This window comes from Pterocles gutturalis, unplaced genomic scaffold, assembly GCF_000699245.1.
Source record: "Pterocles gutturalis isolate BGI_N339 unplaced genomic scaffold, ASM69924v1 scaffold26510, whole genome shotgun sequence".
NCBI classification, from domain to species: domain Eukaryota; kingdom Metazoa; phylum Chordata; class Aves; order Pterocliformes; family Pteroclidae; genus Pterocles; species Pterocles gutturalis.
Window position 1 is genome coordinate 5,090 of NW_010146610.1, and position 14,997 is coordinate 20,086.

The following is a 14,997-nucleotide window of genomic DNA, read 5'->3' on the forward strand; positions in this document are numbered from 1 at the left end:
AAAATTTGAATGACCTTGATGGAGGAGCTTTGCTGAGTGAAGTTGGTGGGCAGAGGAAGACAGTTCAGAAGGAAAACAAAAAAAATGAAGTTTCTGCAGATCCTCAAAAAGTCCCAATGCACACCACAGGTATTTGGCCCTATGGATTGCCTTTGAGGGGAACATTTGTACTAGAGGTGCTAGCAAGAATACTATTAGGAGTTCACACAAGCAAACTGGTAGTAGTGGCTTGATTCCTACAGTCTTACAAAATGTAGCACTTCTCTAAATTGATAGTCATGTCTGTACATGCAAGCACCTAAACATAGCTCAGACTGAAAGTGGAATTATTGAACAACAGAAGTTTGTACTGTTATAGTTAGTGTCTTCTGAGGGTCTCAAAGTATATTAAAAATATATTAGACAGTCCTTGGGTTTCATTATCCTCATCTCATGGATAACAAGATAAAATAATGTTGGCAGAAAAAATAAAGGAGTTGTTGCTATAAGACTGTCAAGTTAACTATTTTTCAACCAATATATTAACAAGTCAAGAATCTGTATAAGGTCCCTTGTACCCCAAAATATTATTACTGGGAGAACTTTGCTAAAAGAGAAGGAATTATCAGTGAAGCTCTTCACACTGCCTCTTCTGAGAAATAACTTAGATTGGCGATTTTAAGTCTTTTGGAAGTGAACAATCACTTTTATTATTCTCACTTTTGCTGCATTTTCCTGGTGGACTGTATTTTCAGTTACAGGGAAAAGACAGTACAGCAAAGCTCAATCTAACTGAATACTGTAAGTTCATCATACTGATTGTATTATTCACCAAGTATACAGTAAAATTCACTATTATGTATATTTGATATTTCTTCTCGCAGTTTGCTGTTATTATCTCAAAATAAATGGAGTGCATTAAGTTGTAGAATGTAACTTACAGCTTTGAAAACATAGAAGAGTATTTGTGCTTTTTTATTGTATGAGCAGAGTTTGAAGAAGCAAAGAACATAAAAGGCTTCCTTTTTATATTTTACTTCACTGTGGTAAAAATAAATAATATTCTTTAACCCAACAACTGAAAAAAGCTGTAAATAAGATAGATTTTATTTCTGAAGGAAGGCACAGCTCAGTTTCTCCCAGAAACTGAACACCACAGGTGATCTGGAATTTAAAGCTCTTTACAATAGCTAAGCTTTTACAATAACCTTGTGAGCTAAACATTATCCTTCTGTTGTTCAAGAGGAAACCACCTTTAAAGAAGCTTAAGTACTGTGTTCAAGGTCACAGAATGGACACATTCTGTGGATAAATAAGACTTATTTTATTAGACTGAGTGGTTGTAGCTGGAGAAAAACTGGACAAAGTTTTTGTATACAAGCTTTCTTTACCTTTTGGGAGAGACTGAGTGGAAACCTACTTACATGCCTAGAAAGAGAGAAAACACTGAAATTATTGACCAGTGTCCTTCTCTGTGAGGGTATGTACTAATACTAATGCAGCATTAAGCATTGATTAAGCTAGATATGGTAAGCAATATTGGTTAAATTTTAATGAGGAAAATATTTTAATTTACCCCTAGTAAAATGTATTTGGGCTATCAAATATGCAAGGTTCTTTTGAAAGACTTCTTACATTTTAAAATGACTCCTTTCATATAGGTTTAATTTTGTCATGAATCTTATGTCCCTGTTAATAATTTAACTCTGACTGGGCAAGAAGTCATTCAAGATGCACAAAATGTGTCAGAATTTGAGTGAAAGGATTAAGCAGAAGTAGAAACTGTTAGTCTCAAAAGATAGGAGTTGTGGTGTAGACTGAAAATAGCTTTTAAACACAGGCAGGCTTTCTAGAACTTGAAGTCCACAAACTTGGGAGGGATAATTCATCTATATTTAGATTACTCTACTATAGCATAATCAAGGTTTCTATGAAACTGGAGGTTTCAAATCATTCCTTGATCTGAAATAGATGCATCAGTTGAAGATACCAAACAGCATTTCTGTTAATACAAGTCCAAGAAAAACAGTGCTGTAATTAGGGAGAGGTACAACTATTCAAAATAAAGGACAGAGATGCATGCCTGATTTTAAAGTCTCATTTATTTAATTTGTTAAAAAAATTAAGATACATTAAATAGATTTTCTACAACACCAGTTTGCATGACTAGTAAAGTTACATTCATAATTTTATAACAATTTTCTGTTTCCTTTACCATCTGCTAGATAAGAATGTCACATCTAAACCAATGCTGAATTAGCCCTTAACATCCCTGTGAGGTAGGTCAGTGTTAGCCTCATTTTATATAAGAGGAAACTGAGGAATGGAAAGTTTCAGGTCAGTGTACCAGAAAAACTACAGTAGAGTTAAGCCTAGAATTCTAGTCTTCCATTCCTTGTACTGGGCCTCTCATCTAGTGTCTTTCTCCCTTTCTGAAAAGGGAGAACAGCCTATAGTAGCTACTGTTCTCCTCCTTTCTCCCCCTCCCACTGCTTTCCTTTACATTGTATATCTTGATGATTTCTCCATCTAAGCTGATTAAATCTGATAAACATCAGTAGTTCCTATCTGCACTATACAGATGAAGTAGCACATCTGAAGACCAGAATTAAGCTAACTGAAAACAGACTGCGGGCAGTTAAAGACAACATCACTGTATGTAGTGCCAGAGATCCAAGTCTGAATTTTGTCACTAAGCTGCAGAAACAGCAATACTAACACATGGCTTTTCTAAAGCAGCTTTCTTTTGAAGAGGTAAAAGGACTCAGGATTGATTAAATCTCATATCTGCAGGGCATATCCCTGACAGACTGCCATAGTGAGGGGATTATTTGTGCAGCAGTGCACATTTAGTGCAGTCAGGGTCTACCCATGTTAGGTCCCTAAAGTAAACAAAATATCAACTTTCTTTAGGGCAGACAATGAAGGAGGTGGTATTGCAAAGCAAATCACTTAATGAGGTAGAATTTGAACAATTAAGAACCACAAAACACATCTGAATTGCTACAGATATTCTTTTCAACAAAATTGACAAGGGTATTAATTAGTCATGTATGCTGTGTGGGCTAAAAGCACAAGTGTCTGAACAACACTTCAATAAAATAGCCTGCTTTTAAACAAAGTATTTACATTATTTTAAATTAGTTATAAAATAGCATCTTAAAACAGTAAGTTTAAAATATATATGTAGTTCTCATACTAGTGCCTACTTAAGGTGAGTAAAGAACTTTTTTCTAGTGCTACTCATGTGCACCATATGTGTTGACAGCAAGAATACAGTGGAAGTAATCTTTAAATCAGACAGAGCTCAGCAAATGCTAATAAGAGATCTGTAAGGAAAATTTAAGTCAAATTTGTCCAAAGTTCTTGACTACTATCATGTATTAAATAAGACAATTAGAAGTTGCAGCCATCAGTACTAGTAGATCACTACATAATTTCCCATTTTATATTAAGTGGGATTTTAATTTCATCTTTATTTTTAGAGTTTCAGGTCTTGGACACCACTCTAGTTTACTCAACTATCCCTTATATTAAGAAGCACAGGTTAAAAAGAGCCCATTTCTCAAAAGAATGAGCAATTCAAATAACAAAAAAAAAAATCAGAAGATTGCCCCCCCTCCAAGTAGAGTGTTCATGGAAATGGCTATCTTGTGTGTTCCATGAGTGATCTGAAGACCAGAGTTTCTATTTATAATATCTCAGATGTGGAAGCTTTTGGATATCTCAGGGCTATTATCCGTTTTCTTCAGGCCTTGAAGGAAGCTCGAACTACTCTCCCCTTAAGAGGCTGAGGGGGACGAAAATTATTCACCATTTGGATCCTCTGGTCTTCCTCACTAGTGAATAGGAGCATGCGGAATTTCTCCAGCTGTAAATTCAGGTGAAAATTCACTGCTTTGAGGGCAATCAATACTAATGTTTATAGTAAAAGGACCAAAGGAAAGTATTCAGTACATTGCAATCTGTTAATAGAATAAAGATCCTAGAGAGTATTAACAAAATAAACAGAAGCCCTGATTATTGAACAGGCAGATTATTCACAAGCTAATGGTCTTAACTTAGCCACACTGCAAATCAAACAGTCACTGCCTGTGTTGAATCATACAAGACCTAGGAGAGCATAAGAAGTTTACCTGTTTCTCTGAAATTCTGATGGGTTCTTTCAGCACTATCCATGTTACACTCTCATTAAGGGGTGGTGTTGTCAAAGAACCAAGGTATGTCCAATAATCTAGACTCAAAGGCAGTAGACATTTGGGGTTGAAGCTTGTAAATTGAGCTTTTGTTCCCTGGAAAACAAAAATTGATACTTGAAATTTATCTTTTTACTTTTAAGTGCAGGGTAAAGAAGTCTTTCTGAAAGATAAAAAATGCTAAAGTAATATTAAAAAGTAGGGGAGAGGCAGAGTCTATAAAGGTTTGGCCGCCTTATAACAACTGTTATCTAAGGGTAGCATGGCCAGTGTGATGCCTGCTACTGGCTCACTGGACTTTGAGTTCTTGCCCCACTGCCTCTACCAAAGTTCAGTTCTTGTCACAAAAGTTCTAAAAATAATGCAGGAAGTATATTCTGTATATAGTGCTCAGTGTGAGCTATAGATCACATCATGGCAGACTTCCTTTCCTCATTACTTGTTATTTTCTATGTTCCCCATCTATTTCAGTAGAAAATTTGAAACTATGGAGAACCTGGCCCCAAACAGTCACTTGTTAGGACAAATATTGGCTTTAAAAATCAAATGTTCAAGTCTAAAAGTAGAGGAAGGTGGATAAACCAAAAGACCAGTGGAAATAGGAGATACTGTTTCAAGTATGACTGCCTCAGCTACCACAGTCTAGGGCAAGATTTTTCAGCCTGTAGGAGTATTGGAAAGGTACTTGTTCACTCTGAAAGCACTGTCCAATTGTCTGTAAAATTGCTTATAAGGAACATAATGAGCAGCTTATCCCCAGTGGCAAACCTGCAGACCTCCCATCACCACAACTAAGGGATAACTTTCTTTCCTGCAAGTAGAATAAATCACTTAAACAACAAAATATTGTTTAGTGGGTCTACAGCCTGCACATATTGCTGTGTCACTGCCTTGATTTCCTGTCTTTCATGGGCATATACAAAGGAGTGAGAAATACTATGCCTACTCAAGATTTAGATTTAGTTTATTTTTGCATATTAGAATTTATACTTTATAGAATGCATTAACCTCATGGAAATCCAGGAAGGATAACATTTGTAGTGATCTAATCAGTCTGCACTTGAGAAAGTGCAGCAGGTATCAGTCTGCAGCAAAGCTCTCAGATACATCTGGTTAAAACCTCCTTCAGGCATCACTGTAATAGCCTAGCTCAGGACCTCATGAAGATTTTCTCCTGACAGAGCTTTGCAGCAGAAGATAGACAACCAGCTTTGACTTGAACAAGTCTAGGCTCAAGGGAAAAGGTTTATTTTGCTGAGTACAAGAGCTGAGCCTGAAAGCTCATAGGAGCTTTTGATTTTAGATGCTCCGGGGAAAGCAGAACCTCTGCATGACCAGTGGGGTCAGCATAGCCTTGGGAGGCACCTGAGAGAAGCTGAACTTTGGAGAAGAAGAGAATACGATTACAGGGATGTTCTAATTACAGAAGGATTTGTAGTGGGTGATTTTCCATTTTATTTCAAACATGTACACAAGTTTTATTTCTAAAGGGTATCCCAGAAGCAATTAAATTTGAAGCTTAAAACTTACTTTAAATTTTACCATGTACAAAGCATCAGTGAGTCTGTTCATATTGGCATGTTCTTTCCCAATCTAAAATAATGGAATAGACAGGTTAAATAAGAATGACTATAATTATGCTTTGAATAGGTGTTTTCTTATCTGAATCTCAACATTCCTACTAAAGTAAGTTTAACAGCAATTTGCAGTGAGTTGCTGCTTCCAATAAGTCATCTGTTTTCTTTAAGCATTTCTTAAATATGTGGCTTGGTTCTCAAACACTTGACAGCATAATGCTTTTCATCATATAAACATGCTATTTTTGTGATTCTTACCTCCAAGAAAACACCAACTACTGCCAAGCCATCTGGAGCTGCTGCTGCTTCTCCAAATGTTGCGTATTTTCTGGCATTCCAGTGAACTAAGTGGAGCTTTAAAGAAAAATAAAAAATAAGAATTAAACAAATTAGTGATAGAAGCTGTGAACATAGGTTTTCTTATGCTAACAGGCACTAATGGGCATTCATAATAGAATGCAGGTCTTGCTCCAAAGACATCTTTGGAAAGATGGGCAAGTTCAATCTTTTGGACCAGTCCATAAGCATGGACAGCAACTAAAATTTATATATCAGCCTTAATTTAAAAAAAAAAAATCAGGCATTAACTTGTGACATAACTTTTCTGGTATGGGCCTTCATCCCATGAAGCACTATGCCCCAGTACTCACTGATAGACTCCAGGATGCTACACTACTGGGGTATTTGGGATAGATTGTGCTGGGAAAGGCCTGTACCTTGTCCTAGCTTTGCCAGATTAAGCCATTTCGAAGCTATGAATAGCAGCAGCATTTCACAGGTTGTGATCATCAGATGAAGCCTAAGGTAACTGTGCCAGGTCATGGACCTATACATGGCTCCTCATTGTGTTTGTCAGTATATCCTCCCCATCTGTATAAGTAAAAGGATCCAATCCATTGTGTGCAACAGGCTACACTGCACAGCAAAGAGCTGTCAGAGGTACTGCATGAGTGCAGCAGCTAAGCTGTGGGGCTAGCTCTGTCCTGTTGAGTAGGATAAGATGACTGAAAATCTTGGAGAAAGGGCTGCACCAGGGGGATAAGTTTGCATCCTAAAAACCAGGGTGATCAACAGCTAACTTCACTCTAAGGAATAAAATTCCCATTAAAGTCTATGCTGACCTAACCATGGCAAGTAAGCAATCAGAATTGTAAGGGACATGCAGTCCCCACTGCAGACAAAGTCATTTGTCAAAAGCATTTGCATGAATTAATCCTATCTGTAAAAAGACATCATTACCTCACATGGAAAAGGTTTGCCATCAATTGTATGCTCCGATCCCTGGCTGTCCTTTGTGCCCCAGTGAAAGTGAAACTGCTTGAGCCGAAATGGATTCTCAAAGGGACCACCGCTGATTGCTAGGCAAGAAAAATAAAAAAAAAGAAAAAAGCTTAAGCATTCTGGCTGTTTAGCTTTGTGTTAGTAAAAACTAACCACTGTTGGCACAATAGTGGAAAAAAGCCAGCAGCATCTCCCAGTTGCCAATATCAAAGATACACATCATCCAGACATTTAGATGGGTTGAATTTCTTATTGGAAAGCACTTAATTCATAAAAAAATAAAGAAACATCAAGTGTCTACTTGTACAGAATTTTGTAGCATTTTTGAAGTAATGTATTTGACATATGAAGATGTGGTAGCTTTGTTATGGTTATGCCTTTCTTGTTAAGCACCATAAATCCAAGTTGAATATTAAAAAATAAATCACAATTTGAAACTCATGTACTTAACATTTTTTACAGTGCTACTTGAGATTTTGTTCAAGAGTGTAGATGCCTTGAGCATCAAGTAGACAACTCAGCTAAGTATTTCCTCTTTAGCTTGTCTTTCATTCCTGTGGAGGTTCTCTGTATTCTGTTTCCTTTAAATACCTGATCCCATAAAAGAGGTAATATAATACCTTGTATTTTACATGACACCATTCAAAGTCTCAAGTCACCTTATAAAGGTGAGGAAATGCTAGAGAAACTTCATCTATCATTTAGGAATAACACTTAAGAACAGATGAATGTTTAAGATGCCACCTATAGAAGATGCTTTATCAACAGCATCAGTAATCCTCTGGTAATTGCATATAGCACTAAATCAAATAAATTTTGCCCAACAGACATGAAAACCTGATCAGAGTCTTATATTAAGAAAATTAAAATTACATTTAGTATATGTAAAGCACTTATCTTCAAGGTAGTCCATAACATTTTATTAAAAAAATAGAGCTGGGGCTTGCACAGTGCTACCCCATGTGCATAGCTCCAGCTGGCCTTTATGCAGGAAACTAGCCTTGCCAAAGCAAGAGTTTTAGTATTGATTAAGAATCTAAGTACCTCCTAGTATGTTTTTCTTAGTAATGAACTTAGCAATGGAATGCATCACCTGTCTCAAACATTGTTTTAATAAATCTAGCTATGATGGGTTACTGTCAAAACTCTCTTGTGGCATTTATACAGAGTTATGAGTCACTGGATCTATTTCAACACAACCAGAAACACTTTAAAGCATGTTTCCCACTCCTAGCAGTCTTCTTCCTTGCAACTGTTATTAAAACAAAGCATGTGCTGTGTAGAAAGGGCAGAGGTCTTCATTCCTGCATGTACTCTGAGCCTGTATCTCTAAATGCAGAGTAATAGATCATGTTCTTAAACATCTAAAGCTGGATAAAGTTCACTGTTATGTAGATACAGTTCACCTTAGAACAGCACGAAAGTACTTAGCAAGTTAAGACAATACTTCCAGATATATTTTACAAATTCTCTTTGTAGGGTGACATGTTAATGGATCTACGTAGTAAGATTCTGGACAATTCACATCCAGTCTCCTCTTCAAATTCAGTAAAAGTGTTTGAGAACTTGGCCCTTTAGTTGGGCAGTTTTAGATTCATTCCAGAAATTTTAAAACAAAAAGGCTGGAATTTTAACCCCCCACCCTTATTTCAAAGGATTACCAGCACAGACAAGTCACTTCACAGAAAAAGTAACTTTGAGTGTCTAGGATATCCCATTTAGTTAGAATCAATAAAAACATCCAAATGGAAGATGAAATCAGCTGATAGGTTTCAAAATTGTTCAGAGTGGTTTTTTTTTAAATGCACTTGTTCCATTTATCAGCTACTTCATCATCTCCATTTGAATGTTCTTCCCCTACCCTCTAGATGTCAAAGCACAGTCTACCATGGAAGCAGAATTAACAGAACTAATCAATCACTTAAAGCATTTAAGTGCTAAGAGACAATAATATGCAACTGCAGGTAGTCCAACATCCACAAACTGCTACCAACTCAGAATTGGCTGAAGACTTTCTAACTTCTGAATAAACTGAACTGCTCTGAGGCAGAAAGGAAAGAATAAAACAGTGCAAGGTAACAGTGTCTAGGTACAACTTGGTGCAGTGGACTATGATGATGGATACTAAGCTATATGAGGTGATCTCTGCTAATCCTCTTCTCTGCCCTACCCCTGTGGATGGAAACTGGGCAGTGAGCCAGACAGAGCTGGCACATGGGAGCATCTTTGATTTGGATGATCATGGAAACAAGGCAGTGAGTAGTGTACGTATCACTCTGTGCTGGATGCAGTCTAGGAGTGCTGGAGACATGGATGGATTCCCCGTCTAGCAAATGGACAATCCCCATTTAAAAGGGAAGCACTGCAAGCAAACTTCTGATTTTTTCTGATGCAAGAGCTTTTCCTAATGCAGAAACACTATTCTGCTGTGCAATGCTGCATTGCTAGAAAGACTCAAGGGAAGACAAGAAATGGGAGGACAAAATATAAAGGGCTCTGGTCATATGCCTTGTTCTAAACTGAAGTTATACATCATATAAAATATACTATACAGGACATACTCGTTTCCCTCACTAAGTCACAAAATGGTATTCCAAGTTAGTTGGCTCTGTGTTAGTCTCACCTGTCTTGTCATCAGTATCTTCAAACTCAACCATGACTGAATGGCCATTGTTGGAGATGGTGAGAGATGTACATGATTCATAGGAGATAATAAGCGGCTTCAGATTAGGGTCATAAACTGCTCTTGCAGAAACTATATCAATAGGTGACTGGCGGTTCCCTTGGGCAATAGGATAAGATTTGTGCCACTCTGAAGGTCCTTCAAAAGGAAGGAAAGGAAAACACCATTATTTTCTTCCTAGGATACACAAAATAATCATTACAGGTTTTCATGGGGCTTGAAGTAAAGCCTTCTGAGCAGGAGTGACTTGAAAGTTTGAAATCCAACTTAAATTCTAAGCTGGGGTGTTTTTATTAGCACAAACAGGCTGCAACAAGATGGGGGATTCAAATATCTTGTACAAGACACACTGAGAAAAATCACAACACGTCAGTAGGTTGCTGTACCTTCAGTTATTTGTGCCACTGATTTTCTGCAGAGTTTGTAATTCTTTACCAAGATATCTGAAGACCTCCCAAGGTGGGTGCAGGTGTAAATACACTTGTGTGCACACGTGCACTCCCCCAAAGAAACAGTATTTAATTCTTCCTAGGAAAGGTAGTGTAAAAGCTCTGGTGATTCAAATGAGATGCAGATGACTCAATCCCTTAGCTACTGACTATGCAGTTATTTTTAAAACCATTTTATGACTGCAGTAAATCTTTGAGGCAGCTTCTCTCTTCACTCATGCCCATTATGGTATCTCTCTACCCTCAGTGAAGGGTACAGTGTGTTAATTAACATTTTTGGACTTCCTGGCCCCAACAGAGTGGGGAGAAAGACCAATTTAATAGCACAGCTCTCTGCTGCCAGAGCTGGAACATTCTTATGCTATTTGAGATAAGAAAACCTTATCTGTATCAGAGAATTACTTATTCTTACCACTTTTTCTACTTTGGTATGGTAGTACAAGAAGCAATTAAATTATTCCGTTGCTTGTGTTCAGAAGTGTTACTTTAAGATTCCCAGGAAGCATATTTTTAATTGTAGCATTCTCACCTACTTTCACAAGTAGAAACTTTTTAAAATTAAGCACAGATATTTATTTACCCTCAAGCTTATGTAACAAAAACAGTGATCTATTATACCTATTTGTCTTTGGCATTTTCTGAAAAGCTAAGCTTATAAAATAATATCTTTTCTCAGCCTGCCTATAAAGCAGATTTAGGATTTAAATACTGTTGCACAAGCTTAGGCAATATAACTTGTCTCCTACAAGCTTTGTAATAATAAACATGGGTTTATTACGACTACTTATATCCCCAAACACAAAACACCATCTACTAGCACTAACCAGCTTCACTTAGCATTCAAACTTGCTTTTGGACTCACAGAAACTAGATAACTGCTGTTAGAAGAGTTAGACTGGCTCCCGAAGGTTATGCAAAAGACTCTTGTTGGACACTCAGCAGCTGTAATAATTGCTGTCAAAAGCAAGAGAGACTCCTGAAGGCTCTGCAAAAGATTCTTATTGGACAACACCAGTCACCTATCCATCCTTCTCTGTAAAGAATACAGGTGCTACAAAACACTATTGCAGGAATCTTTCAGTAGCTTCATATACCCTCTCACTCTGTGACACATTCTTGGAAGTGGGAAGCAAAGGAAGATGACTAAATTAAAGACTGTCAAATCAGAAATTATAAATTGTGATATAAAAGATCTGATACTGATCTGTGCAATTTATTGATGCTCTAGAATTATATAACATATACCTTATTTTATTCGCTTCTATGGAAGCCTAGATATCACATTTCAACAACTGCACAGGATTAGGGGATCTATTACTACTCTCCTAAATCTTCTTTACTTAAAATAATTGTTTTTGGAGAGAGAGAGACAGTTAATCCTTTTCATAACAGTTTTTTGAAAAGGGACCCATCTGGAGGATCTGCAGCCTGAAAAAAAATACTCAGCACTGCTTCCCTCAGTTTTGGAACATTGATTGCAACAATGAAAGGCATCAGGCATAAGTTTGTGCATCTTTTGGTGCCACTTTCTGTGTGCTATTTATTATCAATAAAGTGATTAATTACCTGCTGTAGATACTTGATGCTTGCAGACATTGAAATGCAGTCAGCTCTGCAGGGCTCAGGGAACAGCTCTAGAAAGAAAATGAGTGGGGGAAGATAGAGAGATGCAGCATGGAAAATGCTATAACCTACCGTCATCCTGCCCATATCCCCAACCGTGGTGGCCAGTCATTCTAGGGGAGCTACACCGTGCTCTGCTCCCAGCTCTCTGCTCGGGGTATTGCTGCTTACCTGCCTTTATAGCGGCTCACCGTGGGATAGGGTCAGCCCCTTAAAGACACAGAGCAACCAAAGCAGTTCCTGCAGGACAGGGAAAGCGCCCGCCTCCCTCCTGCTCTCACCTTTGCTGCTCCTGCTCCTGCTGCTCGCTCGATGTGCTAACTCAGCACAGGAGAAGGAAAATGTAAAACTGAGATAAATGAAGTCCCAGGACTTAGAGAGGAACCAAGACTGCCTAGGCGGCAGGGGGATCAAATCTAGGAAATAGCAGTAGTTTCCCATTCCACACCACAAGGAAGCAAGAGCCGTAGTAACCTGCTCTGAGCAGCAGGGCACAGTAAACCGTGCAGGTTGTAGTAGGAACTGCCCTTCTCGCTTTTGTGTTCTGCAGGGGGAAACATCACCTAGTTACTGCCTCTCTTTTCGAAAAAATTCCAGCTGTAAAAAATGAATGATGCTTCCACCTGATTTGTAATGAAAAATTCAGAATCAGTGCTTAGATGAGACTGAAAACATTCTCATCTCAGAAAAAAATACTTGTGCTACTTTTAAACAATGTAAAAATCACAGCAATTAGGGTTAAATTGGCAATCTGATGGTTTGTGGGGTTTTTTTGTAACTCTAAAGAAACTTTTTTTAAAAGACAAAAATAAAAGTGTAGTTATATTAGGGAAGAGAACACAGCAGACTCTAGAGAAAGGAGCTGATCTGTGAAGCCTCAGTTGTATGTTGGTATGAGACAGTAGTTGCCTGCACCATGCTAAACCTGTGAAGAGGCTACAATGAGATACCCAATCTGTAGCTGTAAAATATCTTAAGACATCTTTGTGTCAATAAAAATGGCTCCTTGGTAATAATTCTGTTAGATCTGAGGAAATACCATCTGTCAAGGCTAAATTTTATAAACATATTGATTTTCATAGAGACAATAGCACACAGAAACAGGGACTCTTCTATTATGCAATCAAGAAAAATGGAAGAGAAGCCTCAATTGTCTGGTATGAGACAGTAGTTGCCTGCACCATGCTAAACCTGTGAAGAGGCTACAATGAGATACCCAATCTGTAGCTGTAAAATATCTTAATTTTCATAGAGACAATAGCACACAGAAACAGGGACTCTTCTATTATGCAATCAAGAAAAATGGAAGAAAAAAATCAATGAAAGCATTTTATGCAACTTTTATATTGTGGTACTGCCTTGTAAGAATTCATTTCCTTTTCCATAGGAGTCAGCTATAAAACCTTTGAGATTCACTAATGCAAGCTACATCGCTCAATAAGGCATGTAAACTGCTGTAAAGCTGTCCATAGAGTAGTCCTACAATGACTTACTCAGGTCAACTTCTCAATTTATTTCTGTTAAACTGCAGTGATTTGCTCAGGTCCCTGCACAGCCCTGACACGCACCAGGGACTGCCACCGCAGGTGTGTCTGTGGCCAAATAGTCTGCGCACACAGAGCTTCACGGTGACTCACATACTGGAAGCAGTACAGCAGCACTGCCAGCGGGTTAAAATACTTTGCTGCTTAGTAGGACAAGTGAGCTCTGAGAAGTTGTGATACACTGGTTCTTATTCTTGTGTGGCTCTGTGCTGTGCTCGTGCATAGGGAAGCCAGATGCAAATCATCAGGGAAGCTGTTCTAGACCATGGGGAGAAGTAGAAAAAAAACCAAAACAAACAAATTACCAGTGAAAATAAGACATAGAAGAGGAATTGTGTATATTAAAAAAGCAGGCTATAGACTGGGGAAAACCATATGCAAGACAGAGAATCCTAAGAAACTGTTTTCAAGAAAACTTAGAAACTGAGGCTCAGCTCTTGCTCGCAGGACACAGTATAACGAGTGAACAGAGCGGCAGCCTAGGACAAATACATGGGTTCTTCTGAACCTGTCACTATGTTGTGATACTGAACTAACAACAGCTTTCCCATCCCTATATATGGAATAACTTTCTTTATGATTTAATTTGAGCTCCCTTTATTAAAACTGCTATATACGAACTAACCATTACAGTTAGAAAGCTCCAAGGAAGATTGGAATGCCTAATAGAAGTTGAACATATTAAGCTTTGCAGGTTTGAGGAAATTGGATTTTTGAATCTCTAAGGCAAGCTGTATCTATAACACAGATCTGGAGTCACTGGGAGGTATTCACACAAGGAAATCATGTCACTTGAGGATAATGCTTTTCGTATGTATCACCGTAGAGAGGCAGAGCTGCTTTTTAGGAGATGTAAAATGAAAGAATAGTTATTTGGTTCCAAGATGAATGGCTAAATGGCTCTCTAAGTGTATTTGCTTGAGTAACTTGGTAATTATTTCTGCTGAGCATCTTTAATAATGGCAACGCACATTTGAATGAGGTGTCATGCCTTCTTTATTTAACGCGTATGAGTGTGTCTGATGTGTCATTGCCTATTAACAAAAATATGGCAGAAATTCAGTCAGTTTGGGTACAGGCTGCTCACTCTAGAGCCTTTGAAGTGCGATAGGTAGGAGCAGATTAAATGTTAAAACATTCATCACTCCAGAGCTTGCCTACACCTCAGGTTCTTGAAAAAGTATCTTGTTTATCCAGGCAGCTCATCTCTCTTCTTACATTGCCATTACTGATGCTGTCAGTTTCCAAATGGGAGCTATACCAAGGTGATATCTGCTCTTTATGTGTGCATTGAAATAATTTATAATGGATCCAGAAACTGCACAAAAATACTTCACAAGGTAAATATAAAGAGGAGGAGGGTGTATCATTCCAGATTTATTTTTTCATTTTTTAGTAATTTATTTAAAAAGTGACTGCCTACACTTGTTGATTGACAACAGAAATTTCAGATTTCATATTCTCAAGTTTTTCATTGCAAACCCAAAAACATGATGACTGTATATTGAGATTCTCATGCATCCAGTGTAACTATAGGAGCTGAAAGTGGTAATCCTTCTCCCACAGCTACATAGTGAGATTCATAAGATTTCTAAAGGAAAGAACTCAACATCTATTTACTGTGAATCTCTTCCTGGCATAAGGGGGAAAAAACAACAACAACAA

The 14,997-nt window shown here is 37.8% G+C and overlaps 1 protein-coding gene across 1 annotated transcript; it reads right to left on the minus strand.

Moving 5' to 3' along the window:
• Nucleotides 1-3,695: 3,695 nt before the first annotated feature.
• CA7 (carbonic anhydrase VII) lies at nucleotides 3,696-11,930 on the minus strand. Its single transcript, XM_010085812.1, has 7 exons — nucleotides 11,861-11,930; nucleotides 9,657-9,854; nucleotides 6,992-7,110; nucleotides 6,011-6,106; nucleotides 5,706-5,768; nucleotides 4,116-4,271; nucleotides 3,696-3,850 (listed from the first exon to the last, which is right to left on the minus strand). The coding sequence occupies exons 1-7, from the start codon at nucleotides 11,898-11,900 to the stop codon at nucleotides 3,728-3,730; spliced, it is 795 nt and encodes a 264-aa protein (XP_010084114.1). The 5' UTR covers nucleotides 11,901-11,930; the 3' UTR covers nucleotides 3,696-3,727.
• Between the last annotated feature and the right edge of the window lie 3,067 nt (nucleotides 11,931-14,997).